Here is a 27,145-nt window from a genome sequence, read left to right as displayed (position 1 = left end):
TGGGTTTTCGCTTTGTTCCATTCTTCGGCTCGGATGAACTTATCTGAGGCATTCAGAGCTTCCTCCAAGGTCTGCGGGGTATGCATGACCATGAAGTCTAGGAACTTTCCGGGCTGAAGGCCATTCTGCATCGCAAAAACGGCTAGCCCCTGGTCCAGCTGAGAGACGCTGGATGACTCGTTACTGAAACGGGTCAGATAGTCTCGGAGGCTTTCGGTTTCCCCCTGTTGTAGACTCATGAGTTCTGCAGTAGTCTTCTCTCGGCGGTTTGCCGTGGAAAACTTGCTCCTGAATTTGGAGGACAGATCATCCCACCCTGTTATGGAGCCTTGCTTTACTCCCTTGGAGATCCACGCTTGCGCGACCCCTTTGAGAGTGGTTGGGAAATATTTGCACCAAGTCGCTTCGGATCTGGGGCAAAGATGCATATGAGTCTCATACGAGGCCACGTGATCCTTCGGATCCGAGGTCCCGTCATATGTGATGTGCGACGGTATTTTAACCGTGGGCACGCGCTCTTCCAGTATCCATTGCTCGAATGGTAAACTGGCGGGTAGCATAACGGCCTTGCCCTTGTTCCTGGCCGAAGGGACCGCGCTCCGCCCTCTTAGAGAGGTAGGAGTGGTTTTCGTCCCTGGCTGGGAAGTCTGGGCCTCGGCTGCAGGGAACGAGAGGCGACTGCGCACGCTCGGTTCCTTGCCGCCGAGTCGGTCGAGGACGCTTCGGCGAACAGTCTCAGGTTCTCGGTGAGTAGATTCTGGCCGAGAAGCTGAGCTGCTGCTCTTATGCATTTCTGGTCGTGAGGATGAGGATCCTTTTAAAAATTGAGGGTTCTTTTTTCCTCTCTTTTTCATTCTTCCAGGTATCCTCTTCCCACTCTTCCAGTTCCCGGAAGGAAGGAAGCTTCCCACCATCATGGTCTAACTTCCTCCGCTGATGCCGGGTATGCGGAGGAGTTCGATCACGAGGTGGTGGCATATTTTGTGCCCTCATCGCCTCCATGAGTACTGCCAGCGCTCTTGCCACCTCTTTCGAGCTGGGCCCCGTCAAAGGGGTCCTCGGCCGAGTATGGGAATGAGGGCGCACAACCGATGGTTGGCTTTGGGGCACTGAATGTGTCCTATGATCGGACTCACCCCTGCTAGACCGAGAGTGACTCGGCCTATGATGAGAGTCATGAATTACGGGAGAAAGGGAATCCTCCTTGTATGATCCTCCCCCCGAGCTGGCACCCTTGGGAGAGTTCCGGTCCGGCGAGGGTGATGGTGTAGGGGTTTTAGGCTTTTCGCCCGCTCCTTGACGGAGGCCCTTGCTCTTGCGGTTCTTAGCCATTGCTACTAAGAGTATTGCAAGATGATCTTGGTTAGAAATTTTGCTTAAAGATTTTTGAAAGTCTTCCCCACAGACGGCGCCAAATTGTTTCGGGTGAAAACAATGGGACCTTGCCAAAGGTCCGCTGAAACGGAGAAGACTGGATTCGGTCCAAGTTATGTCGGGCCGAAGGTTTCCTGCACAGTAAACACACACAAACTAGCCTCGGGGGTGTTGCCGAGGAAGGCCCCTCCGATGCTAAAGTCAGTACAATGTGTAGAAAGAGAACACTATGCAAGAGAATTTGTTGCTTGAGGCTTTTCTTGAGTATATGAGAATATATATGAGAATATATGAGAGTATATCAGAATATATGAATCTATGAATGAATGTGAATATATGAATATTGATGGCTTTTATACCTCTTCATACATGGAGAAGTTGGGCCTTAGCCCAATTGGCTTGCTTTGAGGGCTGACCTTTGACTTTAGCACAATTGGAGAGTTGAACCTTGACCTTGGGCTTTTAATTGGATCATTTAATGTCTAGGCCCAATTGGACTAAATTGGACCCAAACATTATATATGTATTTTATATGGGATAAGAAGGTTGAATAGCAAGACCACACATATTCACATCCCTAATTATCCTCATAAAACCTTGTTCACCCCAACTTGTTCCCCATGAATTCTTCACCAACCAATAATTGTTACCATTTTCAGTTCTGATCCATATCCAATCAGAGTAACTTCATGATCCAATTCAGTGCCACACTCTCCATTGTAGATCCCTGTTTTGTAGTGTTCAAATCTACTACTATCGACTCGTACGACCACGGGTTGTTTTGTTACGGCTTTCAACAAAGCGTCCTCATTGTTGGAAGGCACGTACTCGAATCCCTTGATTCTTACTCTTTCGCCTTCTAGTGTCTTCGTCTTGCACTGGCCGGTGGTAGCATTGTACGGGTACTCCTCTTCTGTTAGTATGCCGTGGTTTTTGTGTATGAAATCGTAGGAATCTGTCATAATGCCACCGTCACAATGGTCGTTTTCAACGCAATCTAGAAGCTCCTGCTCGGAGAGTGAGATCAGGTTTCCGGTTTTAATTTGGTGTAGTCCCTCCACTGCTGCAACTGGTGCAAATGCCCAACAACTTCCTATATATACTGAGCAGATAAATTAACTTGTGGATATCATACAATTTAACTTAGGCCCTGTTCTCTTCACCTTAAAAAAATAATATTAAGTAAAAATAATTTCACTTCAGCAAGAATAAGTTAAGTTAAGTTCAGTTCAGTAAAATTAATCTCGGTTCAGTAAAAATAAGTTCAGTTCAGTAAAATTCAGTTTTCTTAAACAAGAATTATAATAGAAAATCAGTAAAAATAATTTCAGTTCAATAAAAATAATTAAAATCCAGTAAAAATAATTTCAGTTCAGTAAAATTAAGTTCAGTTCAGTAAAAATAATTTCAGTTCAGCAAAATTAAGGTGAATCAAACAGGGCCTTAGTAGATTTGAATGTCTTTAAAACGATGTATTATATGCTTTATTTAGAATTACGGATCAAAAGTTATACTAACTTCATTTCATATTTTTTTGTAACTTTGAAATATTTTAATCCTTACAATCAGTAATTCAAAATAGCAAAAAATACATAATGCAAGTAATATAAGTTTTAAAATCGTGCAATATCTTTGTCACGCAATTAATAAGATCAACTTAGATTATCTAATATCACACACTAATATAATCTATAATCTGGTTATGGTAAGTTTCTGACTCATACACAAGACTCTCATGTAAACTTTCTACTAACTTTATACTTTTTTATTATTATTATTTATACTCATACCAAACTTTCTCAAATTTAATACATTATTGGATTATCCTTAAACTCATTTTTAGATCCGTTTACTCTCCTAAAAAAATATTACTCCCTCAGTTTCACAATGATGTTCTTGTTTGGATTTTTTTTTCTAAATTCTATTAATCTATAAGAACAAATATAGTCACGTGGGATCTAGTTTGATTCGTCTTGGTGAGTAGATTATTAATACTCTAACTTTTATAATTTTTGCTCGTGTGAGATTAAAGATATTTGCGGTCAAATATAGGTAAAAATTTGTATCGATTTACGAAACAGAAACATCATTCTGAAATTGAGGGGGTAACATTCATTTTTAAAATTTGAACAACTTTTTTATGCTATGAGTTGGCATCTCATCATTGGCAAAAAAAAAAAAAAATTATTTATTTATGGGAAAATTCAAGTTAATCTTTGAAATAAATTTGCAAATATATCTCCACTTAGAATATACTACCTCCATTTTTTATTAGTTGACAGTCTTGACACGTTTTGACTTTAGCACTATATACACACGTCCCTTTGACTATTTTTTGTGATTTACATATGAACAAAAATATAGTCAAGTGGAATCTTGTTAGATTCATCACAATGTATATTTTCAAAATATCAATTTATTATAATTTTTGTTTATTGGTAATTGAAGATATTAATGATTGAATTTGTGCATTAGTAAATATGACTAAAGAAACTTGTCAACTAAAAAACAGAGAAAGTATTGTTTTTCCTTTGTTTTTAAAATAATAAAATTGAAATAATAAAGTGGCACAGAAGACAATGCATAAAGTTGTTAGAGAAGATAAATTGGAATGTTAATTTCAAAGATTAACTTGGGCCTCCTCTTTATTTATTTTGTAAGTTCAAAACTCATTTCAAGACTAACTATAGTCTTGCACCATTTTATTGCAAAAAAACACTAAATCATGTATGTGAATATTGAGTCAAGACTCCACTCAAAACTCACCAATAAGATTACCCTAATAACAAACCATGCAAGTTGTGTATACAAGTGTATTCTTCTAAGAATGATTGAATGTGAAAAAATGAGACGACTTTTATGACATAATATGTTAGAAAAGAAAACATTTGGAAAGCTTAATAATTACTACGTATAACAAAAGACGTTATTGATCATAATTAGATTAAGACAAGTTAGAGATACAGTGAAAATGAAAGTTGAACAAAAATATGACTAATGAAAGTAAAAGTTAATTGAAAGTTCTTTACTCCTTACCACAATCCCCTTGGTCTTTTATGGGAGTGACGGCTCCATAATCCCTCCAATCCTTGTATAAAGGAATATCAGTGAGGTTTTCGAATCGAAAGCTGGTGGTTGTCAAGTCACCACCAGACTTGATTCGTGAAGGCGAATGAGGTCTTGAACCAGTATGAGTAGCTACAAACTCCTCAGTCGATAAATCAGCAAAGGCATTTATGCCTAATGTGTACAACTTTTGGTTTGCTATTGTAGCACTATTAAAATTCTCTATATACTTAACATTATCTTTGAATATGTTAAAACGCTTCTCCAAATTTGAGGTTGGAATCTTTCGTACGAGCACTCTCACCAATGGGGAGAAAAATGTCCATGGGGAGTTTTTGGGTTTTAATCCAAAAATAAAAGTCCCCATCAATGGGCTAAATAAAAAATGCCCATGGGCAAAACATTTTTTGATCAAAGTTTGGGCAAAATTAAAATCAGACCAAGAATGAGTGGGCCCCACGTGCGACGCTGGCAATAGAGTTTTTTTTTGCTCACCACGCCTCAAAACGCAGCGTTTTGAGGAAGCGTGTGCTGCGCTTCAACTCAAAACGCAGCGTTTTGAGGAAAGGAAAGCAAAAAAAAATACTAAATGCACCCCTGACAGACGCGTCAGCACGCCCAATCAGGCGCTGACACGTGTCCTGTCAGGGAGCTTGGACTAATCAGGAAATTCCTTATTATTGCAACGGTTATATTTTTGTAACCGTTATTTTGTGCTTTTAAAATTAAAATTAAAAAAAAATTACCAACGGCTAGAAAAAAGAATTCCCTACAAATAAAGACCCATTTTGCCTATATTTTCATATTTCCAAAATTCACATAAATTTGTTGTATTTACATTTTCTCTCAATTTCTCCCTCATAATTAGTCATCCTTTTAATAATAATAATAATATTTATTTTAATAATAATAATAATAATAATATTATTATTATTATTATTATTAAAATAAATATTATTATTATTATTATTATTAAAATTATTATTATTATTATTATTATTATTATTGGAATTATAATTATTATTGTTATTATTTTAGTAGTATTGTTATTAATATTATTATTGTTGTTATTATTATTTTTGTTATTAATATTATTATTATTATTATTTTTATTTGTGTTATTATGATTATTATTGTTATTATTGTGTTAGTTTTTGAAATTAATAAAAAAAAATAGATATGGATCCCAATAATCCCTTTTACTCACTACTTTCTCACAATTGTAATGATTTAGATGAGAATTTCATGAATCAACCTCAATTTCAACTTTTCCTACAAAGAATGAGCAACACCTCTCAGCAAAATCCTCCACAACAACAAATACCTCCACAAATTCCAACTGAAAACACTGATTACGAGCAATCACCTCCTGTCTACCAAGGAAGTAACTCTCAGTACGATGATAGCCAAGAAGAAAATGTGCCTTAGACACCTCAATACCCTCCGTCGACTCAAAGAATGCCGGTGGGTTCCAACCAACGAGTCGCTAAAGCTAGTCGTATTTGGCCAGTCGCAAAAGATGAAGCTCTTATTGGGCTATATTTAAAATACAGTGAAAATGCGATAGTGGGTACGAGCATGAAAGCAGCTAAACTTTGGCGACAAATATCTGTGGTGTACGACATGGTTCAAGCTATGCAGCCAGAAATACTACCACCCAGAAATGCGAAGAGTTTGGAGAACCGTTGGAGAAGGATGGCGACAGATGTACTGTTATGGACAAGTTGTTACGATGAAGCGGGTCCGTTAACTGGAAGTGGATTCAACGAAGTTGATCGAATTCAAAAGGCCTCGAAGTTGTTCCATATATCATCCAAACCACCACACAATTTTGTTTTTCCCCACGCTTGGGAAATGATAAAGAATGACCCAAAGTGGAGGCCGAAGATTAGATGGGCATTGTCACTAAAGGAACGACAAGATTCTCAATTGCGTTCGGAAGGGGACACCGAGGATAGCAGTGGAAGTGGAAAGAGATCGAGAACTGACAGTGAAGCTGAAGGAGATGTTCCCGTTGGTGGGTTTTCATCAGGAGGTATACCCAGACCCGACGGGGTAAAAAAAGCAAAGGCTAAGCGTAAGGGAAAAGCTATTGCTCATGATAGTGCAATTTTAAGTATTGGTGAACAGATACAGGCTTGTACTGAAGTTAGAAGCTTTGAGGCAAATTTACGGCAACAAAGGTTGGACCTTGAAAGGGAAAAGGAAAAGAGGAAAAACAAACAAGTCGAATTACAAGAGAAGAAGATGAAATTTGATATGTTGCAAGCCATTATGTCAAAAACGACGCCACTTACACCAGCTGAAGAAGCGTGGAAGGAGGAACTAATTCAAGAAGTATATGGTGGAAAGTAGAGTAGTTTATTATGCATTATGATTTCAAGTTATGTTGCAATGAAATAAAAGGTATTTTGTTTATTATGTTACAATGAATTAATTTTTATTATTAATTTTATCCAAAAATTAATCAATTTATATTACATTTTCATATATTTTGTTCAATTATGAGTCAAGTACTAGCTAGTGTGTGTAGATTTGTCTTATACAATTATGAGTCAAGTGGTTGGTTTTATCAACCATTGAACTGTCAAATCCCAAAAAGTAGTCAAGTCCAATTGTAGTTTTTGTTTTATACAAGCATTGAGTAGTCATTTCATACATAACTTGAACCGTATGACAAGCATTGGTATTGATTATTAAGAATTGAGTAGTCATGTATTTTGTTTTTACTATACATTGAGTAGTCTTTTCACACTCAGCTGAAGGACATGCACTGAAAAGCTTTCCTATTTAAAGGTGTGAAATCCATAAATTGATCCACAACACCAAAACATTCAAAAACCAAACACAGAAAATGTTTTCCATAAGCTCAACCTCAAGCTCAAATTCTTCTGATTCAGATCAATATGCGGAATTTGATAATCTAGTTAACAAATTTGTCACAAATCACTTACCTAACATAATGCTTCCTCAACCACCTCCATCCGAGATCGAAATTGTAAATGAAGATGAAACTGTCCCGCAGCGTAGGGGAGATAGAGAAAGGGAGAAAGGGCATTTGCAATTGTACAATGATTACTTCGCAATAAATTCTGTGTATTCCGAAAATCAGTTCCGTCGTCGATTTCGAATGCACAAACCTTTATTCTGTCGGATTATGAATAAAGTGGTTGAGGGTGATCCATTCTTCCAGCAGCGTAGGAATGCAGCTGGTAGGCTTGTCTTATCACCTCTGCAGAAATGCACCGCTGCAATAAGAATGTTAGCGTACGGTGTTGCTCCGGATGCCGTAGATGAATACATACGCATAGGTCAAACAACATCTAGAAAATCAATGCAACATTTTACTCAAGGGGTGATCAAGCATTTTGAGGTCGAGTACTTAAGAAGTCCAACAAATGAAGATTTAAGGAGAATCCTTCACCAAAATGAAATGCGTGGATTCCCGGGCATGATCGGTAGCATCGACTGCATGCACTGGGAGTGGAAGAACTATCCTATGGCTTGGAAAGCACAATACGCAGGTCGTAGCAAGAACGCAACCCTTATCCTGGAAGCTGTTGCGGATCAAGACTTATGGATTTGGCATGCATTTTTTGGAATACCCGGCTCTTGTAATGATCTTAACGTCCTATACCGCTCTCCGGTGTTTGACGATGTTTTGAAAGGTCGGGCACCACCAATTAGTTTTATGGTAAACGACCATGAGTACAACATGGGATACTACTTAACAGATGGTATATATCCGAACTGGGCAACATTTATCCAAGGTATCACATATCCTCAACTCCAGAAGGACAAGTTATTTGCAGATAAACAAGCTGCAGCTCGGAAAGACGTTGAACGTGCGTTTGGAGTTCTACAGGCTAGGTTTGCCATATTACGACAACCCTCACTTGTTTTCGACGAAGACATTTTGAGCGACATAATGAAAGCTTGTATCATTATGCACAACATGATTTTCGAGGATGAACGACACAATTACACTCGTGCCGAAGTTTTGAGAAGGTATTATGAAGAAGATCGCCCTCAGCTTCATAGAGCAAGGTCCGGACCGAGTACAAGTGCCACAGTGAATAACAACGAGCCTTTCGAATTTGACGTTGGCCGACCACCAAACGTTGATTTGGACGCGAATATTCAAAGAAGAATTACCCTGCGTGATAGCCAAACCCATTTTTCTTTGAAAGATGATTTAGTTGAGCATATTTGGCAAAAATATGGTCGTACAAATGAATAAATAGTTGTGTAATCGTTAATTTATTTAGTTTGTATGATAGGTGTACGATCATTATGTTCCAATGTTGTAATCGTTAATGTTGTACTAATGAAAAATGAAATTTCGCATAAAATAATTATAAAAATAATTAATATTGTACTAATAAATAATTTAATCAATAAAAAAATTTAGTTAAGAATAAATATTATTATTTTATTAAATAATAAAATTCGCATAAATTAATAATAAAAATAATTAATATTGTACTCATAAATAATTTAATCAATACAAAATTTTGTTAACAATAAAATTAAGAAATACTAAATTACAAATTTAATGATGTGTAGGAGAGATAAATATTGGTGGGGTATAGGGTTAAAAATAGGAGAGAGAATGGTGGGGATTATAATTTTTGACCATTGGTGTAGAAAAAAAAATGACCAAGAAAATGCCCATGGGGAGGAGGAGTGAGAAAGTGGTTAGAGAGAGAGATTGGGCAACCAAAAAAATGCCCATTAGTGGCAATGCTCTACAAGGGAAAAAGTAATGGTCCCCCCAGGTGTTGTATTATGCTTTGCTTTCTTTCAGTAATTTTGTTTGTATTATCCTTTTCCAATTTATGGCTCTTTTTTTTATTTTTTTTTTATTTTTTATTTGGTAGAGACCAACTTGGTCTCAAGTAGGTAGAGACCAAGAATTTTCCCCTTTTTAATTCTTCGTCACTCATATAATGTTGATAAATTACTAATTTATATCGAGTTAAAATAACAAATACGGTCCAACTTTTTGATAAATATTGTATTTGAGGTTCAAGTTTTTTTTTTTTTTTTTGTTAACTTTGTTTTTGGGGTCTTGGTTAGAAATTCTGGTTAGTTAACCTTAGTTCAACTCACCGTTAACCTTACTTTAACTCACCGTTAATCTTAGCTAAAAATTAAATAAAAAAAAAAACTAGACCCTATTTAAAAAGTTAGACCCCTTATCTAATAAATTTATACTCTTAATGAATTTAATTATAGAAATAGCTAATAAATTTATACAAAAATTCCAAATTAACTAATTAATAATAAAAGCCGATACAATGTTAAAATCATAAACCTCTTTTCCAAAATAATCTGATTCTTTAAATTACTATGAATGATTTAGACGCTTATTTTTTAAAAATAAAAAATGCTTTTTTTTCATTAGACTAAAACGTACATCTTTTTTTTTTTTTAAATAAAGAAGACTAAAATACCTTTTTTATGGGTGACAAAAACACTTTTATTAAACTAAAATCATACAAAAATAATCTGGTTTTATTTTAAACGATAAAATATTTTAGTAATAGTTTGTAAGTTTTAGTACTTTAGGAAAATAAATTTTTTTCATAAAATAATAATTAATATCATAATAGTTATTTCCAAAATAATTTTTATTTGTTTGTTGTATGCCTGTATCTGAATTCTCTAAAAATAAGGGGGTGCGAAAAAACCTCCAATTTTTTTTATTTTTTTTTTTATTTTTAAATAACAGGATATGTCATTTATGCATTTTTTTTTACTATTAAAATCTAAGTTTATATAATAGGAATCATATTTTATTAAATTTGTTTCAAATCATAGTTATATTAAAAGATTTTACTGTTAATTTAGTTGTTAGTATTGTGAAATATAACAAAATTTATTTATTTTCTTCTAAATTACATATTTATTGAAATGAAGCATGAATTATTATTAAAGAACTAATTAGCTAAATATGTATTTTAAAAGTGTGCTTAACTACCAATAATAATAATTAAAAAAAAAACAAAGTTAAATTGTTATTAATAATAAAAAATATTATACAGGAAATAATATTACTATAACTAAAAAAAATACTAGATTATTTAGAAGAAAAAAATAATAATATATATTTTTTTGACGAGAACCGATCAACCCAGCTTTATTAATCAATTAAAAGGCTCAAGTCAGCCATTACAACATCAGAAATACTCAAAGGAACTTCATCCATCCACACTCGAAGTGAGTCAAAGGAAGAATAAAGTTTGGCAAGAGCATGAGCCACTCGGTTGCCGTTCCTTTTAACAAAAGTAAAATGACAAGAAATACAACTACTAGAAAGCTGGAGTATATCATGGACTATTGATCCAAATGCAGTAGCAAGTGAACATCGCTTGATCAAGTGGTTGTGAAGCTTGAGGCTGTCTGTTTCCAAACATATTTTCCAAAAACCCAAATCGATGGCTACACTTAAGGCGTGTCTCATAGCAAGAGCTTCAGCGATATCGACTTCAAAATTACCATGGAGGGGCAAGCAGGTTGAGGCAACAACATCACCCACGATATCTCTCATAAGTCATAACACCCCCTAATCCCACTCCGTTCGGTTTGAAAATTAAAGCATCCGAGTTAACCTTAATCACCCCTTGTGAGGGAGGTTTCCATATCTCATTCAGCTTCGGTCTTACATTACTCGCACTAGGAGCACTCTGAGCCAGAGCATACTCCCCTGCCATGCCCATAGCTTTGTGAGTAACCTTACCTATATCCATTTTTCTCCCCTCAAACACCCATGCATTTCTACAAAGCCATAATCCCCAAAGCAAACAGGAAAATAAATTCCACCACTCTCCATCCTTATGTCTTTTACGAACAGCAACACACCACTCCTAAAACGAATCCCCTTCGTATCGCTCCACCTCCAATCTTAAAGGGGAGAGATACAAGAGCCTTTTTGAGTCTTCACACAAGCTGAGCATATGCAATACACTTTCATTCTCAATCCCACACAAAGGATATATAGGATCGATTTCCATACCTCGTTGAATCAGACTCTGACGGGATTCCACATCACCCTTGATAGCTCTCCACGCGAAAAACTTCACTTTCGGGGGACCTCAGCATGCCAAATAACATTCCATCAAAATTGCAGGACTCACTCGAAGAAGAAGCCTTGTTTTGTTTTTGCTCAATCGTGATCAAATTATAGGCACTTCTAACCGAGTATCGCCCATCCTTTGTATGATGCCAAACCCACGCATCCACTTGGTCATATAGAGGAATAGGAATTTTACAAATTTCAGCAATTTCTACTGGAGAGAAAAGAGCGTTTAAAGCCTCCAAATTCCACGATTTATCAATCCACAAATCACGCACAGTAGCAGGACCTCCATCCATCTCACCCTGAGTCGAGGAAACCTTAATGCCAGGGAGATTTGGCACCCAAGGATCATGCCAAATAATGATGGAAGAGACGTTTCCCACAGCCTTTCTAACACCCTTCATTAACACATTTCGCGCTCCCAAGATCGACCTCCAAGTATAGCTTGCATTAGGACACACCTTTGCATCAAAAAGTGTTGAGTGAGGAAAATACTTGCCCTTAAGAACTCTTGCCGCTAGAGAAGTCGGATTCGAGATAATATGCCTAGCTTGTTTTTCTAATTAAGAGAGCACTATTGAAATTTCTCATATTTCTAAACCTGAGCCCTCCATCTTTTTTTGAGGTATATAACTTTTCTCACGCAATCCAACACAACTTCCTTTATTTGTTCAGCTTTTTGTCCCCAACAGAAAATTCGATATAACCTCTCAATTTCATTAAGTATACTAGCCGGAAGAGCAAAACATTGCATTGCATAAGTTGGAATCGCTTGAGCAATTGATTTAATCAATACCTCTTTACCCGCTTGAGACAAAAAAAATTCTTTCCACCCTTTGAGTTTTTTCCAAACACGATCCTGAATATTTTGGAACACTTGTTTCTTCGATCCACCAATGTAAGTTGGCAAACCAAGATACTTGTCATGTCCTTCGACGGCCTTAAAAGATAAATTCATCTGAAGCATATTTTTCCGTTCATGCTCAATATTTCGGCTAAAAGACACCTCCGATTTGTCCATATTCAGTTTCTGTCCCGAAGCTAACTCATAAGTAGAGAGGATATTCAAAACATTCTCAATCTCTTCCTCCGTTGCTCTCACAAATAAAAGGCTATCATCCGCAGAGAAAAGATGGGAAACATATAGGTTCCATTCCTTCCGATTTTCACACCATGGAGGAGTTTCTTACTCTCTGCGTCACGAAGGAGAGTCGACAAGCCTTTCGCACACATGATAAAAAAGAACGGTGATAGAGGATCACCTTGTCTAAGCCCCCTACTAGGCTTAAATCGTCTTGACGACTGCCCATTCACCAAAACATCAAACTCCGTAGAGCTGACACAATTCATAATCAAAGCAACAAATTGGCCCGGCAAACCCAATTTTAGCATCATTTTTTCTAGGAAATCCCACTCCACTCTATCATAGGCTTTACTCATATCAAGTTTGAGCCTCAAGAAACCTTTCTTCCCTGTTTTCTTCTTTCTAAGGTAGTGGAAGCACTCATACGCAACCAGAACATTATCAGTGATCAATCTCCCAGGAACAAATCCACTATGCGACTCATGAATAATAAAAGGTAGAACTAACTTTAAACGGTTAGCAAGTACTTTGGTGACAATTTTATATATTACATTGCACAAACTAATAGGTCTATAATCAACAGGAGACTCACATTTTTTTTTTCTGAATTAAATCTATATGAGTCTGATTAATAGAACCTATGCCACCATTATTATTCAAAATATTTAGCACTTTATCTACAACATCCACCCCCACAATATCCCAAAATTTCTGAAAAAATATGGCGTACATACCATCGGGCCCGGGGGCCTTCGTCGGATGCATCTGGAATAAAGCAATTCGCACTTCCTCGGCTGTAAACGCTGCGTTTAAAGTGTTACATTGTATGTCGCTAACCATTGGAGTCACTAGGGGTGAAAGTAGTTTGGATAAAAACCGAAAACCGATCCAAACCAAACTGAACTAGAAATTCGGTTCGGTTTTTTCGGTTTTCGGTTTGGATTCGGTTCCAAAATCCTGAAACCGAATTATTTCGGTTTGGATTCGGTTCTGGTCCTAAAAAACCGAAAACCGAAATCCAAACCGAAATGTTTAAAGCCCATATAGATTCCAGCCCAATTCCCCTACATATATATAGCAAACCCTAATTTTCTCCTTCATTTTTCTGACTTTCGGCCACCTTCACTCCTCAATTCCTCTACTTCCTCACCAAAACCCTTCATTTCCTTCACTCCGACCATCGTATCTCACTCCGGCCACCGTATATTGTCTCCTTGGTCGAATATCAGTTCCTTTCTTCATATCTGGTGTTCGTAGACTTCGTACTCCCTCAATCCGCGACGCGCCACCACCTTCTATCGCCACCACCTCTCTCAGTCACTCAAAGGTAAGGATTTTTTTATTTACTCCTCTTTCATTTGTTTTTTTGAATTGGGAATTTGAATTATGTTCGAATTAGGAATTTTGAGTTATTTCTGGGAAATTAATTTATTATGTTCGAATTGTGAAATTGAGTTATTAATTTATTATGTTCAAATTGGGAATTTTGATTTATCTCTGGGTTATTATGTTCGAATTGATTCCATTCAAATTGGTGATGTTTTGTTCAATCTTTATAGTGATGTTTTGTTCTGTTATGTTCAAATTGGTGAGTACTTATGTTATTTTTGATAGATTCATTACTTTATGAGCCTTATTTTTGTAGTATAATGATTAATTATCATGTGTTTTTTTTTTCATTATGTCATATGTATTATGTAACTTGTTTATTTTTTGAATGTTAGACTTGAAGAATATGAAAATTACTGATCCAATCAACCCAAACTTGGTTGAGCTTGATTGAATGCATGAAGAGTACGCTGCCAAGAAGAAGAAGCTAATGCCAGATTTGAATGAAGCTGCTGCCAATCTGCCATACTGTCATTTTATGTTTAAGATTACTGTTGTGTTTGACTGTCTGTAATTTTTATTTTGGCTGGACAAACTTAAGTGTTGTAATTCGTGACATTAATTGTGGTGGTGGAAGCTTTGTCTAAAAATTTATGTTTTGTTCAGGAACAGGTACAAAAATTAGGTCTTTAAAAGGCCCAAAACTATTTGTCCAATAACAGCCTAGAATTCAAGGCCCAAAAAAACAAGCCCAAAGAAATTCGGTTCGGTTTGGATTCAATATCCAAAACCGAATTATTTCGGTTTGGATTGGATTGGATTGAATCCAAATTCGGTTTGGATTCGGTTTCAAAAATCCAAAACCGAAATAATTCGGTTTGGATTCGGTTTGGGGTATAATCCAAACCGAATACCGAACTTTCACCCCTAGGAGTCACTTTTTCGATCCCAGGTTCCATCTCAATGTGGCTGCTACTCGCAAAAAGATTTGAGAAATATTGAACGAAGGTTTCTGTAATTTGCTCTTCCTCTTCAAAAATATTCCCTGCTTCATCTTTTATTTTTTTGATGCTATTTCTTTCACGTCTCTGCTTTGCCTTTGTATGGAAAAAAGAAGTGTTTTTATCTTCATTTTTCAACCACTCTTGTCTACTTCTTTGTTTCCAATACATTTCTTCTCTCCTCTCCAATTCATCAATTCTATCATCAATTGCCCTCATTTGAGCAATAATTTCCTAGGATTGCTCCTCCTTCATCAACCTTTCCATCTCGGATCTACAAGCTTGCATTTCCTGCACAAAGTTACCAAATTTCTCCCTACTCCATGCACTTAATCGACTAGAGGTTGTTTTTCGATTTTTCTAATTGGTTGTTTTTTTGTTTTTTTTAGATTTTTTTATTTTATTTATTTATTAGTTAACTAAAAGGGTCCAAGTTTTTTTTAATTAAGGGTCTAACTTTTTTGCACACATTTAATTAAATCTCACCGGAAAAACTATTCTAGACCCCCGAACACTAAGTAAAAAAAAAAAAAAAGTTAGACCCCAACCACAGTATTTTTTCAAAGTTGGACCCCAATTATGATCTTAACTCAATTCAAATTATTTTTAAGATATTATTTGTGACACATAAAATATTTCACAGTTTTAAATAATATAAAAACGAGGTAGTATTTATAGTGTAGGCAATGATTGCGTTGAGGTCTTGAAGATTCCCATAGTGTGTGACATTCGAAAACAGCCTGATGCAACCACAGATTAATTTATAGAAGTTTCAGTTTAGTTCAATTTAGCTCTAATCAGTTCAATTCAGTGCAGCTCCAATCAGTTCTGTTCAATTCAGCTCCAATAAGTTCAGTTCACTTCAATTCAGCTCCAATCAGTTCAGTTCAGCTCAATAAATGTGAACATGCCCTAATTTCAATTCATATGAGTAAGGGTTTGTTCTTATTGAATGAACTTAACTTAACTTAACTTATTGAAGCTGAGTTGAGCTGAAATAAATTGAATATTTTATGAGAGAAGGAAATTAAGAACCGAACTTAACTTAACTTAACTTATTAAACTGAACTGAAATGAAAATAATCTGAAGAGAATAGACCCTTAGGCCTTAGTGTCACTTATACTTCATAGAGTATTTCTTTTTTCCATGATTGCAACATTTTTGGACAAAAAAGAAAAGTAAAATAGTGTGCATAATTTGGTGCGGACTTGGAAGTAATAAAATGGAATTATGATTGGTTGATATTAACTCTACCGCATTAAAAAGAATACATAATCAATGGGATTATATTACGTTACCAACAAAAATTATGCCAACAGCATCAGGTAGGCAAGACAGGAGCATTAGGCCTCTGAAGCTTGCTCTTTGAAATTCTAGTACAGAACATGAACATCAAAATAATGCAAGATAGCATGAAAAGTCTAAAATAAGATCGTATCTCCTGCAATCCAAGCTCAAACACCTCCATTTCCTTTCCATATCGATTGCGTCTACTCATCAAGTATCCATCTAAATAATCATCAATTGATACCCATTTAGCTGATTCCTCTGAGTTTGCTAAACCTAGCAGCTGTGGCCCAAACTTGAACAAAGTAAAGAATGCTGCCGACCAGTCATTAAGAACAGCCTACAAAGCACAAATCAATATAAGGATTTCAGGTTTGCTTATCACATTTGTACAAAACAAGCAGTCACACCAGTAAAATAACACAAGAAACCAAGTACTACGAATGACCAGAGGGCTGCTCATGTTGGATTGTTGGACCAGCCTAGCCCAGCATAGATTTGTCCACCAGGTGAGATAGGTCAAGAACCAAGCTTCAAGCCCACCTGTGTGGTAGAAACAGTAGTCCAGGCGGCCAGAGCCGTTTACCCTGTTACTTTAAAGCTGACACAGTCTCAGCCCGGTCAATTCTTAGACTGGTACTAGAACCGCCCTGAGCCCCTGACCCATATTGCACAGACCAGCCCACTGGCCACAATATTTAAAAAAAAATGTTAAAGAACTATCATACCTTAAAAGTGGTTAGATTTGTTGGGTTAAACATTCTGAAGCAGTCTTTTGCTGGAGCTGACTCATCCCCATAGATCTGCAAATTTGAATAATTGTAAAACCGTAGCATGAAGACACTTCATCAATTTAATACATCAAACAAGTATCTCACAAACCTCGAAAGTGAAAGCCATGGGAACTTTTGCAACATCGTATATATAGTCTGTTGCGGTGCCATGTGCAAGGTACCTAAAAAACAAAGCAGATGATAAGCTTAAAGGATGATTTCGAAGTGAGTTGCACTTTAAGTGCAGCCCATGGACAGGCAATCCATTGATTCACCTATACTACAAAACATTAAAGCCCATTAGACTCAAGGAACAAACTGTGAATTCTTCTCCCTATTTTTGTCTTGAATCCTATGAAATATAAAAGATTAATATCAATCTAGAATTCTAGACCAATGAACAAAAATTTCTATTCCTTTCTCTCCTTCACCTCTAAGAAGTAAGAACAATATGCAAGTTCATTATTGGGAGCAGCTATGAAATAATATCAATATATCATCATCTCAAGGCTTGTTAAAAAAAGGGCCTAAGGGCAAATGTGCTTCTACATATTAGGCAAAAACCAAGTGTCTCTAAATTCAACTGATAGAATCAATGTGCATTAAGCCATTAACAGAAATGAAAAGACTTTTACAAGAGCTATAGATAAATATCAATACAATTAATTTTAGCTTTGGTAAAAGAAACTTACCCAACAGAGCCTCCCCCTGAACCAGTCATGCAATGACCTTGGAAGTGACGGTAATTCAAATCATTAACCATTTTTTTCATTTTAACTGAAGAAGATCCATCCGGAGTAGTATTTCTGTGGTCATATGGCATGAATAAAGCCTGAAAACAAAAGGTTGGTTAATAATACATATAAGATATAAATAAACAATAGCTTGATGTAAACAAGATAAAAAAAAAAAAAAAAAAAAAAAAAAAAAAAAAAAAAAAACAAAACATCAGATGATACTTTAAGATGTATAATTATTGTCATTCATGATTCATGTGTTTAGCAGCTTGGTACAAAACCACATATTGTGTTATTCTGTCACTCTGTAATTGTTTCTATAAAATAGTAATGGAGAATAAATTGTCACAAGCACTTGATAATTAAGATTCAAACTTGCAATACACCCACTTCGATGTCCAACCATCTAAGGCTTGTTTCACCTTCAAAGGTTGACTAGGAGTATCTAGATGCAAATCCACCCAAACCCTACTAACATACTCCCTTCGTTCCCCAAATATTGCAACATTGGGATGGGACACGAATTTTAAGAAGAGTAGAGACATAGAGAGGAATAAAGTTAGGTACCCATGTGGTGAAGAGAGAGAAAGAGAGAAAACATGTGCAAATAGGGAAATGTGGCAATATTCATGAAACTTCCTAAAATGGTAATTGTTGCAATATTTATTATTCTAACAAAGTAAAATAAAATGCCAAAAACTATGCGCCAGTCAATTGTTGAACTTCAAAAAATCAGAAAGAGCACTAAGTTATTGTTATGGACTGACTTAGTATTTTCTGATTTAAAGACTAATTAAGAGATAAAAGCTTGATACTTTGATTAATAATGGCTGAAATCAGATACAAAAGGATAGATTAATAGCTTAAGGCTATCACTCTCTTGATAACTTTAGGTTATCACTCTCCTAGTAACTTGAGGTTACTACTCTCAACATTTTTCCTCATAATTCACATGATCGCAAATGCATATACTATCCCTTATTTATACTAAGGCTTAGTTAGGAATGAGGGCTACTAACCTAAAAGTACTAAAATTCCCAAACTACCCTTGTTAGTGTTAGTCTATTACAGTAAGAGTATATATGAAATAGGGGAAGGGGTCCACCAGCTTTTCAGTTCTGCCCTTGACGGCTTGACCCTTACAGGAATACATCAGTTAATCTCCAAGTTTAATTAAATTACAGAGTATAATGCAAAGTATCAAACATAAATAAACATGTCATTACCTGCATTCCAGAATGTACATTAACCCATAGATGTGGCTCAAACGACAAAGCAAGTTTCCGCATAATTTGGCTCTCTGGCTCGCTGAAAGGAGCAGTTCCAGGATTTTTTTCATAAGGATCATAATCCTATTATAAAAAACCAATAACAAAAGGTAAAATGGTTAAAGAAAACCCAAGTGGTCAAGTGATACAGAGGTAGTTCAACTACATAGACAAAAAAAAAAAAAAAAAATTAAAAAGAGCAAGTAGTTTCTCTCTTTCTCTCTCTTCACCACATGGGTACCTAACTTTATTCCTCTCTATGTCTCTACTCTTGAATCCATTTGCCTCCCTACTGACAATAACTAGCCTATATCAGCTGCTAACATATATGAAAGGCATGATAAAACATTTTTTGCATTATCTTGACTTCTTGAAAAAACAATAGACAGCCATCCTTTAATCACTGCCTATCACTATCATAATTCTCACAAACCCTGAAGGTTAGTCTGTTGACAACTCTCAATTTACATCCTGTATAACTCAACTAGTCTGTTGCATTCTTATCTAACATACAGAATGAATCAAGCGGAAATGGGGGAACTACAGGGTGTTGTCTACTACTCCCCCTGTTTTTCAAATTGTTCCATATGGTCTTTTGCACTATACATGTCTTTCCTTGACCATGTTTTTCTACTCAAAATTAAAAGGTGAAATATTGTTGGATTTGGCTAGATGTATTTTTCAAAATATAAACTTTTTATTATTTACTTAAAGATAACTGAACTTTTTGATGGTCAAAGTTGTGCATTGGCAAATGAGAAAGCCAATACGAAACCATTTTATAATTAATTTTTTTTAAAAAAGGGAGAGCTTTAAGCAAAAGATAAAGCATTCCAACCATGTCTAAAAAGAAATAGATTGAACTTTACAGCATATAGCACAAACCAATCTTTTAAAGTTAAACCATAATATCAGCCCTGTACGCATTCAATACTGTCTAAGATCCCTCACTAGGACTATGTACGTGGCACGGAAAGAATGAGAGTCGCTAAATAAGGATGGAGAGAACAGGCATAACGGTAGAAAGGGGCCACTTTGTTTTGTTTTCTGATTTCTGCTCTTGCTACTACCTAAATTAAAATCCTAGAATTTACTGATAAAAAAAATATAATAAAAATGCTATTGCACTGCCAAGACTTACAACAATCTCCATCAAATCACATCAGCTTAAACGCCACCTACTTGAGACGTTGAGCGCCAATTAACAATTCACTAGGAGATTCTAACTCCCTTCAAGTAGAAAATGACAACGGTTCATTCATACACCCATCTCATGTACATTGGAACAAGAGATGTACACGCATTAGAATATTAGACACTTGCATACTTTTCCACAAAACTGAACCTTGTTCAGAAATTCTAATTCATGGATCACAGTCTTTTCTACAAATGAAAAAAAAAAAAAAACTCCAACTTTATCTCCTTAAAAATCCAAGAAGGTTATATAAAATAAATCTCATCTCAAAAATAATTCCAAGGTTTCAAACTGTGCCTCGGTACCTCCAGCCTGGAGCCCTAGAATTTACTTGATGAGGCCCGAGTGATCACATCTGCTAAGCAGCGAAACTCATCTCCCCTAACCAATTCGTGCTCTAAGCCTTTAACATCGCATAAGCTTCAAATCTTTAACACACTCTCATTCATCCAAAAAACCAATGACTTTTCTAGACAATTAACATGTGCTCTCACTTAGCACTCACTATACATTCATATCATAATAAGCATTAAATTTTCACTGGTCTAAGCAAACAATAAGAGAAGTACAAGCAACAATTATCACACACCATACAAGCAATCTCCCATCTCAAACAGGAGGAAGAACCATAGGGTCAGATCACCAAAGTATAATCAATTATCACATAAATGACATTGAATAGGGACCATGATGGGGCAATAAAACAAAATATCTCTTTCCCTCATGTTAAACCAATCCACACTCACCATAGTAGCCAATATATCCCTTACATTCAAGTGTAAAATATGGGAAAAAGATGCTGAACTCCCCTCACATAAAGCTTACTAACCTTCATCCTAACCTATTACTGAGAAAGACCACAACAACCACATGGACTTTATTAAACCTTGTCCTTTTTATATTTATCTCCTGAAAATATTGATAAAGAATGATTCAGCACAATGTGAGAGACTAACCTTCTCTTTTTTGCCCCAATCTACACTCCAGTTGCGGTTGAGATCAACTCCTCTTCCTGTCACCCAAACAAGATCAGCATTAAGGGCCATCAGGGGTACACATCATGTTAGTCACCAGATTAAGATTTCATAAAAGATACACAAAGCCATGTACACACCATTTCTCCTTTCACAAAGATCTCCTGCCTCCACACGTTTTCGGCCATTCAAATTTTCCATTGGCACAACCTAATAGATAATGATTAGAGGTATTAGATTCTCTACATCAGATCATGACATGAAATCCAAGCTAAAGCAAAAAGAAAATTAAATGACTCAACATATTCATTCTGACCACCAAAATAACCTGGTCTATAATACAGACAAAGACCACAGAGTACATTAATTAGATTTTTAGGTCTTAAAAGCCAGGTCAGCCCATTGGTGGTGATAACAACTTAAACTCAACCGCTGAGGTTAATTTGTTGGGTCTTCAAAATATCATTTTCTAGGAAAAAAAATGAAATTGCTCAGAATTTTTTTTCAAGTTGAAGGTGAATTGAGCCCATGGTAGCAGACAAAGAAGTTAACTTTGTACAAAATTATAAGCTCATCTAAGTATCCATATTATATACACTACAGAATAAATTTGATTTATTTGATGAGACATTTTAGCCTACTATCTGACAATGAATTGTTATATGCGATGTACTCAAATTTGTATACCTAGTGTCTACCTTTGGTTGCCAACAATAACAACAACAAAGCCTTAGTGCCAAAATGATTTGCGGTCAGCTAACATGAATTGTCATAAGGATGTGACTTTGGTTGCCAAATGAAACAAAAAAGAACCAGTTGCATCCTTGCTAATAATTACCAAATTCAACATGACAAACATATCCTCAAAGAAACACTTGAGTCTAAGTAGCATATGTTTGCAGAAATGTCAATCAATGTGAAATAATTGACATGAGGAATTTGCTCATTTAGAAGTGAATTATTTCAAATATTAAGTTGAGAGTACATTTGCAAAGAATCACCATTTCCCTCCCTATAATATAATATAGAATTACGGTAACTTGAAGGTTATAAGGAGAAAGTTACCTTGATAACAAGCTTGTCAAGCGTGCTGTTCATAGACTTCCGGTCTAGTTTGGGCAGAAACTCTTCCTCACTCAAAATAGAAAGGATTCGCAATGCAAGCTCGGATGTAATGAGCTCCCTCCCGTGCTGCCCAAAAGTCTGGAAGACAAGGAATCATCTGTCAAAAACAGCACCATCACCAATCTGAGACAAATCTAAATCTTGATAAATGCAGTACAGATTTTACTCACATTGCATTTCATTTCTTTTTTCAGTATTACACTTAACTTAATTATACAGCAACATCAACATTGAACAACCCAGCAATTGATCCAGTAAAAAATCATAATGATGCATAAATTAAACCAGAAAATAACAAAATTAACTGCTATACATTTTCAAAATTCTTAGTTCGTATCGTCTTCCGGGTGTTATAAATCTCGTCTACGTCATCGCCCTTAACCAATTAAGGCAACAAAAATAACTCTAATAAGTGTAGAGTAACACTTACAAGAAGGATTCTAAACATTGATTTATCATCTTCCTTTCTATCCCTGCAGTAAGTTACAACAGCTACTTGTGCTTCATACCCTTTATTTTCAGATTCCATAGTTTCTATCTGTCATAAATCACAAACAACTAATCATTGATCCCAACTATTCATACCATTAAATAATAAAAAAATAGACAAAAAACACTCACACTAAGCTTGTTTGGATGACGATGAACTAATGCCTCAATCTCTTCCATCAAATCAGCACTGTTAAAAAAAATCATACAAAATCATCATAAGCCCAGAAAAATTCGAAGAAACCCCACAAAAATTAGACGAAAACCCATCAAAATTAAGGTTACAAATCAAACTATCTCACTGAAATTGCAACCAAAAAAGATAATTTTTTTTTTTACCTGGAACGATAGAGATCGCGATTGATGGGAGTGACAATGGAATTGGGGTCAACTTCAGCATAAACAACAGATAACAAAAATGGTAAGAAAGCAAAGAATAGAAGAAAGATCCAATGGAAGGAGAAAGAATCCATCTGAATCGAAGAATAGTTGACGATGTAAAATTTCAGTAGATTGGGAAGAATAGAATCAGTAGTACTGCTGTATCATTTTTGGATTGTTAATCGAATCAATGATGAGAGGGGGCAGTTGTCAGTTGGACCTCTGAATCTTGAGTCTTAGACAACTTGCACCGGCAAAATGCCCAATTCGACCATGTGATTATGTCAACATTTTAGCATTTTTATTAACAAAACTTCTTTAAACAAAACAATCAATTGTTTGATTACATAATCGTTACGGACTGTCTTGTAATAAATTGATTATATATTGATTTCACATGTTTGTTCATGTTGACATTCTTCATCTCATCTTTTAACTAAAATTATTTTTACTCACTTTAAGAATGACTATCTTAGGATTTTCACTAGGGGATTTGGAAAAATTCTACTATGTTTGTTTGGCAATATAAAAAGCTAAAATTTCCATGAATTTTAGTTTATTAAGGGGAGGATAGTAATTTAGGGTCTATTCTGATTTACTAAATTGAGCTGAATTTAACTAAAATGAACTGATTGGAGCTGAACTGAATTGAACTGAATAGAGATGAAATGAATTGTTTGTGAGAGATGGATATTATGAACTGAACTGAACTATTTGGAGTTGAACTGAATTGAACTGAAATTAAGCTGAAAAGAACAGACTCTTACTTTCCATGTTTTGTGGAAAGTTTAATTTCACATAAATTCTCACTTCTCTCTCTTCCTTTTGTTGTTGTTGTTGTTGTTGTTGTTGCTGTTGTTGTTGTTGTTGTTGTTGTTGTTGTTGCTGTTGTGTGTGTGTGTTAACCAAACTATTCACCTTATCAATTCACATGAATTTCCAATATCTACATTTTATGTTGTCAACCAAACAATACATAAATTAGATCAGAAAAAATTGAGACCAAATCAAACGGTCATACCCAACTCACCCATCCTCATTAATACTACGTATAAAACAAGCTCACCTTATTTCAGGCAAAGAGTAATTAGGTATAGGTATTAGGTATTACTATGAAAGATACATAAATTGAAACTGTACTAATCAAACCCAATTCGGCATGTTTAGAAAATTCAATTGAAACACCTTATATTCATGATGAGAACGTAGACATTGGCCTTGTTTGGCAAGTGGCTGTTGGCTGGTTCACTTAGCTTGTTTGACCAGCTGGTATGTTTGGCTGTTTATAATGGCTTTTAAAATTGGCTGTTAAGTTGACTGTTTATAAAAGTGTTTGGTAAATTAATTGTTGGTAGTTGGATGTTTATTAGATAATTTGTGGGCCAACAAGCTAAAAGCCAACAAAAAAGCTACTCAAAGTAGCTTTTTCATTTTGGCTTAAAAGCCAGCTTTTTCACTGGTTAAAAAGTCAATTACCAAACACATTTTTTGGCTGTTTGACCTCATAAAAAAGCCAAAAGGCAAAAGCTAACCAAAAAGCCACCAAAAAGCCATTTACCAAACATGGCCATTGACGGACTATTATGATGTATTTAGCTAAAATATGAGGAAAAAAAACCGAGATTAAGGATTTTTAATTTACTGTAATAATGCTTGTATACGGTCCAAATCACTTTATTTGGGCCAAGTCAATTTAATGGCCCAATATCCATATAGGCCGCAAGCCCAAAAGTCCTATAGGACCTTTTCCATGCCTCTAAGTCCAAGTACTCAATTGTCCATAAGGCAATCCATTTGCTACATCCTACATGGTCCAAATCAGCCTATCAGTGTCTGGGGCCCACATCTTAAAGGCATAAATACCCCAAATTTTACCCTTTTATATTTGGGTATTTTGATTTTTACCACCTTCAAATAACCAAATAATTGAATTTACCACCTCCAAAAAAAAAAGATTTACTTTACCACCACCAAAATTTCCAAAAAATCGATTTTACCACCAACTACCAGATTCCGTCCATGAATCCGTTAGTAGGGCCCACATTTTTGACGTTTCTTCTTCATCTTCCCCGATCTTCCATGTCAACCAACCAGCAACGAAATCAACTACCTCGGTTGGTCGGAATTTCGTGTGGGTTTCGCGTCTGGGTGGTGGTGGTTTCGAGTCGCGATGGTTTCGCGTCTGGCTGGCGTGGTTTCTGGTGGGTGGTGGTGGTTTTGAGTCGGGGTGGTTTCGCGTCTGGGTGGCGGTTGTTTCTGGTCTGGGTTTGGATGGTGGTGGGGTTGGTCGTAGTTGTTAGGTGGTGGCTAGGGTTTTGAGGTCGGAATTTGGTGGAAAGGGGTAGAAATCGGTGCGGCTGTGGTGTGCGGTGCGGTGGTAGCGATTAGGTGGTGGGTTGGTCGTAGCTATTAGGTGTTGACTAGGGTTTTGAGGTCGGAAATTGGTGGAAAGGGGGTCGAAATTGGCGCGGCTGTGGTGTGCGGTGCGGTGGTAGCGGTTAGGTGGTGGGTTGGTCGTAGCTATTAGGTGTTGACTAGGGTTTTGAGGTCGGAAATTGGTGGAAAGGGGGTCGAAATCGGCGTGGCTGTGGTGTGCGGTGCGGTGGTAGCGGTTAGGTGGTGGGGTTGGTCGTAGCTGTTAGGTGGTGGCTAGGGTTTTGAGGTCGAAATCGGTGTGGTGGCTGTGGGTCCCGACGGTGGCTGGTAGCGGTTAGGTGGTGGGGGCTGGTCGTAGCGGTCAGGTGGTGGGGCTGGTCGTAGTCGGTCCGGTGGTGGGGTCTCGACGGTGGCAGCAGCCACCAATTGATGGATGAGGTTTTTTAATTTTTTTTTTGTTTTTTTTAATTTTTTTTCTAAAGCTTACCCAATAATATGGTGACACGTGTGCAAGGTAGGCCCCACTAACGGATTTTTGGACGGAATCCGTTAGTTGGAGGTGATTGGTGGTAAAACTGATGTTTAATTTTTTTATGAGGTGGTAAAGTAAATCTTTTTTTTTTGGAGGTGGTAAATTCAATTATTTGGTTATTTGAAGGTGGTAAAAATCAAAATACCCACAGATCAGATCCACAGAGAAAGGGGAAGCATTCTTGGAGAAATAGAGTTTTCTCTTGGTAGGGTTCATGCACCTAGATCCACTCTAAATACACCCAAATATATATTAGGGTATTTTGATTTATTTATTTATACGCGGAGTAAAAGAAGGGCTAGTATACATTTACTGAACTGAGCTGAACTGAACTGATTAGAGCTGAACTGAGCTGAAATGAATATTTTATGAGAGAGGGAAATTAGGACTTGAACTGAACTGAATTGAACTGAACTGATTGGAGCTTAACTGAACTGAAATGAAATTAAGTAAATGTGAACATGCCCGAAGTGGGGTTGGTGGATGAATAAAGGGAGAAGTATTGGCGTAGCAAATAGGATAATTAAGTTTTAAATATTAACATAAGTAAAATAGTACCATAAAATGTTGTAATGGCATAAATATTTTTCTAATGGTACAAGTCAGTAGTATGTAAATTGTACATCAAACATTAAAGCATGGTGACATTGGTGAGATATAATAGTTAAAGGTCATTTGCAGGTGATATTCGACCATCTTCACACGGACCGAGCCAGTCTTCAACTCACAGTTAAAGGTCATAATCTTGACCTTATTGTTTTCAATGGAAACAATGCTTATTTTCATTTGCATGATCTTCAAGATGTTGACAGCTAACAACTACCCTCGCAATTACACTTTGTCGAACCGGACCTTAATCTCTAATCCTGTTGGCAGTAATTGTGAACATGATTTAAAGGGGACCAAATTAAAGATCGTTATTATTACCAAAGATCTCAAAACCGAATAAAAACTACTTAAATTTTGTATTTGAACTTATCAGACAAGTACATTCTTTGATTGCATAAAACAATCAAACTAAGGACCACACATCACCCTCAAGCTTTGCAACACAATCAGTTTAATCTCTTCA

The 27,145-nt window shown here is 36.1% G+C and overlaps 4 protein-coding genes and 1 long non-coding RNA gene across 6 annotated transcripts; 3 read left to right on the top strand and 2 right to left on the bottom strand.

Moving 5' to 3' along the window:
* Window positions 1-1,900: 1,900 nt before the first annotated feature.
* On the bottom strand, window positions 1,901-4,807 carry LOC110699078 (macrodontain-1-like). The gene is given in 3 exon segments (XM_021876572.1): window positions 1,901-2,037; window positions 2,040-2,467; window positions 4,411-4,807. Coding segments are annotated over 3 exon segments (960 nt in total). The 3' UTR covers window positions 1,901-1,902.
* Window positions 4,808-5,898: 1,091 nt separating this feature from the next.
* LOC110699077 (glutathione S-transferase T3-like) lies at window positions 5,899-6,795 on the top strand. Its single transcript, XM_021876571.1, has one exon. It carries the CDS (start codon window positions 5,899-5,901, stop codon window positions 6,793-6,795), a length of 897 nt encoding a protein of 298 aa, XP_021732263.1.
* A 499-nt stretch (window positions 6,796-7,294) lies between these two features.
* Window positions 7,295-8,680, top strand: LOC110699076 (protein ALP1-like). The gene has a single exon (XM_021876570.1). The coding sequence runs from the start codon at window positions 7,295-7,297 to the stop codon at window positions 8,678-8,680; it is 1,386 nt and encodes a 461-aa protein (XP_021732262.1).
* A 4,780-nt stretch (window positions 8,681-13,460) lies between these two features.
* LOC110699035 lies at window positions 13,461-14,638 on the top strand. Its single transcript, XR_002506833.1, has 2 exons — window positions 13,461-13,932; window positions 14,330-14,638. It is a non-coding gene; the product is annotated as an uncharacterized LOC110699035 (long non-coding RNA).
* Window positions 14,639-16,151: 1,513 nt separating this feature from the next.
* LOC110699034 (metallocarboxypeptidase A-like protein MCYG_01475) lies at window positions 16,152-23,465 on the bottom strand. Of its 2 annotated transcripts, none has more exons than XM_021876524.1 (11): window positions 23,124-23,465; window positions 22,917-22,974; window positions 22,726-22,833; window positions 22,236-22,373; window positions 21,311-21,380; window positions 21,153-21,208; window positions 18,960-19,085; window positions 17,689-17,828; window positions 17,106-17,178; window positions 16,952-17,026; window positions 16,152-16,563 (listed from the first exon to the last, which is right to left on the bottom strand). In XM_021876524.1, the coding sequence occupies exons 1-11, from the start codon at window positions 23,255-23,257 to the stop codon at window positions 16,258-16,260; spliced, it is 1,284 nt and encodes a 427-aa protein (XP_021732216.1). In that variant the 5' UTR covers window positions 23,258-23,465; the 3' UTR covers window positions 16,152-16,257. The 2 variants fall into 2 exon arrangements, with proteins under 2 accessions (XP_021732216.1, XP_021732217.1); XM_021876525.1 differs by having other exon boundaries at window positions 22,726-22,829; window positions 23,124-23,144.
* Between the last annotated feature and the right edge of the window lie 3,680 nt (window positions 23,466-27,145).

The sequence above is a fragment of the Chenopodium quinoa genome, unplaced genomic scaffold, assembly GCF_001683475.1.
Source record: "Chenopodium quinoa cultivar QQ74 unplaced genomic scaffold, ASM168347v1, whole genome shotgun sequence".
NCBI lineage: Eukaryota > Viridiplantae > Streptophyta > Magnoliopsida > Caryophyllales > Amaranthaceae > Chenopodium > Chenopodium quinoa.
This window is presented reverse-complemented; position numbering and strand designations above follow the sequence as displayed.

What these genes read in the sequence shown, in the direction of transcription:
- LOC110699077 (XM_021876571.1), top strand. Translation starts at nt 5,899, where the DNA reads ATGCCGGTGGGTTCCAACCAACGAGTCGCTAAAGCTAGTCGTATTTGG.
- LOC110699076 (XM_021876570.1), top strand. Translation starts at nt 7,295, where the DNA reads ATGTTTTCCATAAGCTCAACCTCAAGCTCAAATTCTTCTGATTCAGAT.
- LOC110699034 (XM_021876524.1), bottom strand. Translation starts at nt 23,257, where the DNA reads ATGGATTCTTTCTCCTTCCATTGGATCTTTCTTCTATTCTTTGCTTTC. An exon ending in GTCATCCAAACAAGCTTAGT is followed by an intron (nt 22,834 to 22,916) that starts GTGAGTGTTTTT and finishes GATTTATGACAG; the next exon opens with ATAGAAACTATGGAATCTGA. An exon ending in CCATGGCTTTCACTTTCGAG is followed by an intron (nt 17,027 to 17,105) that starts GTTTGTGAGATA and finishes TCAAATTTGCAG; the next exon opens with ATCTATGGGGATGAGTCAGC.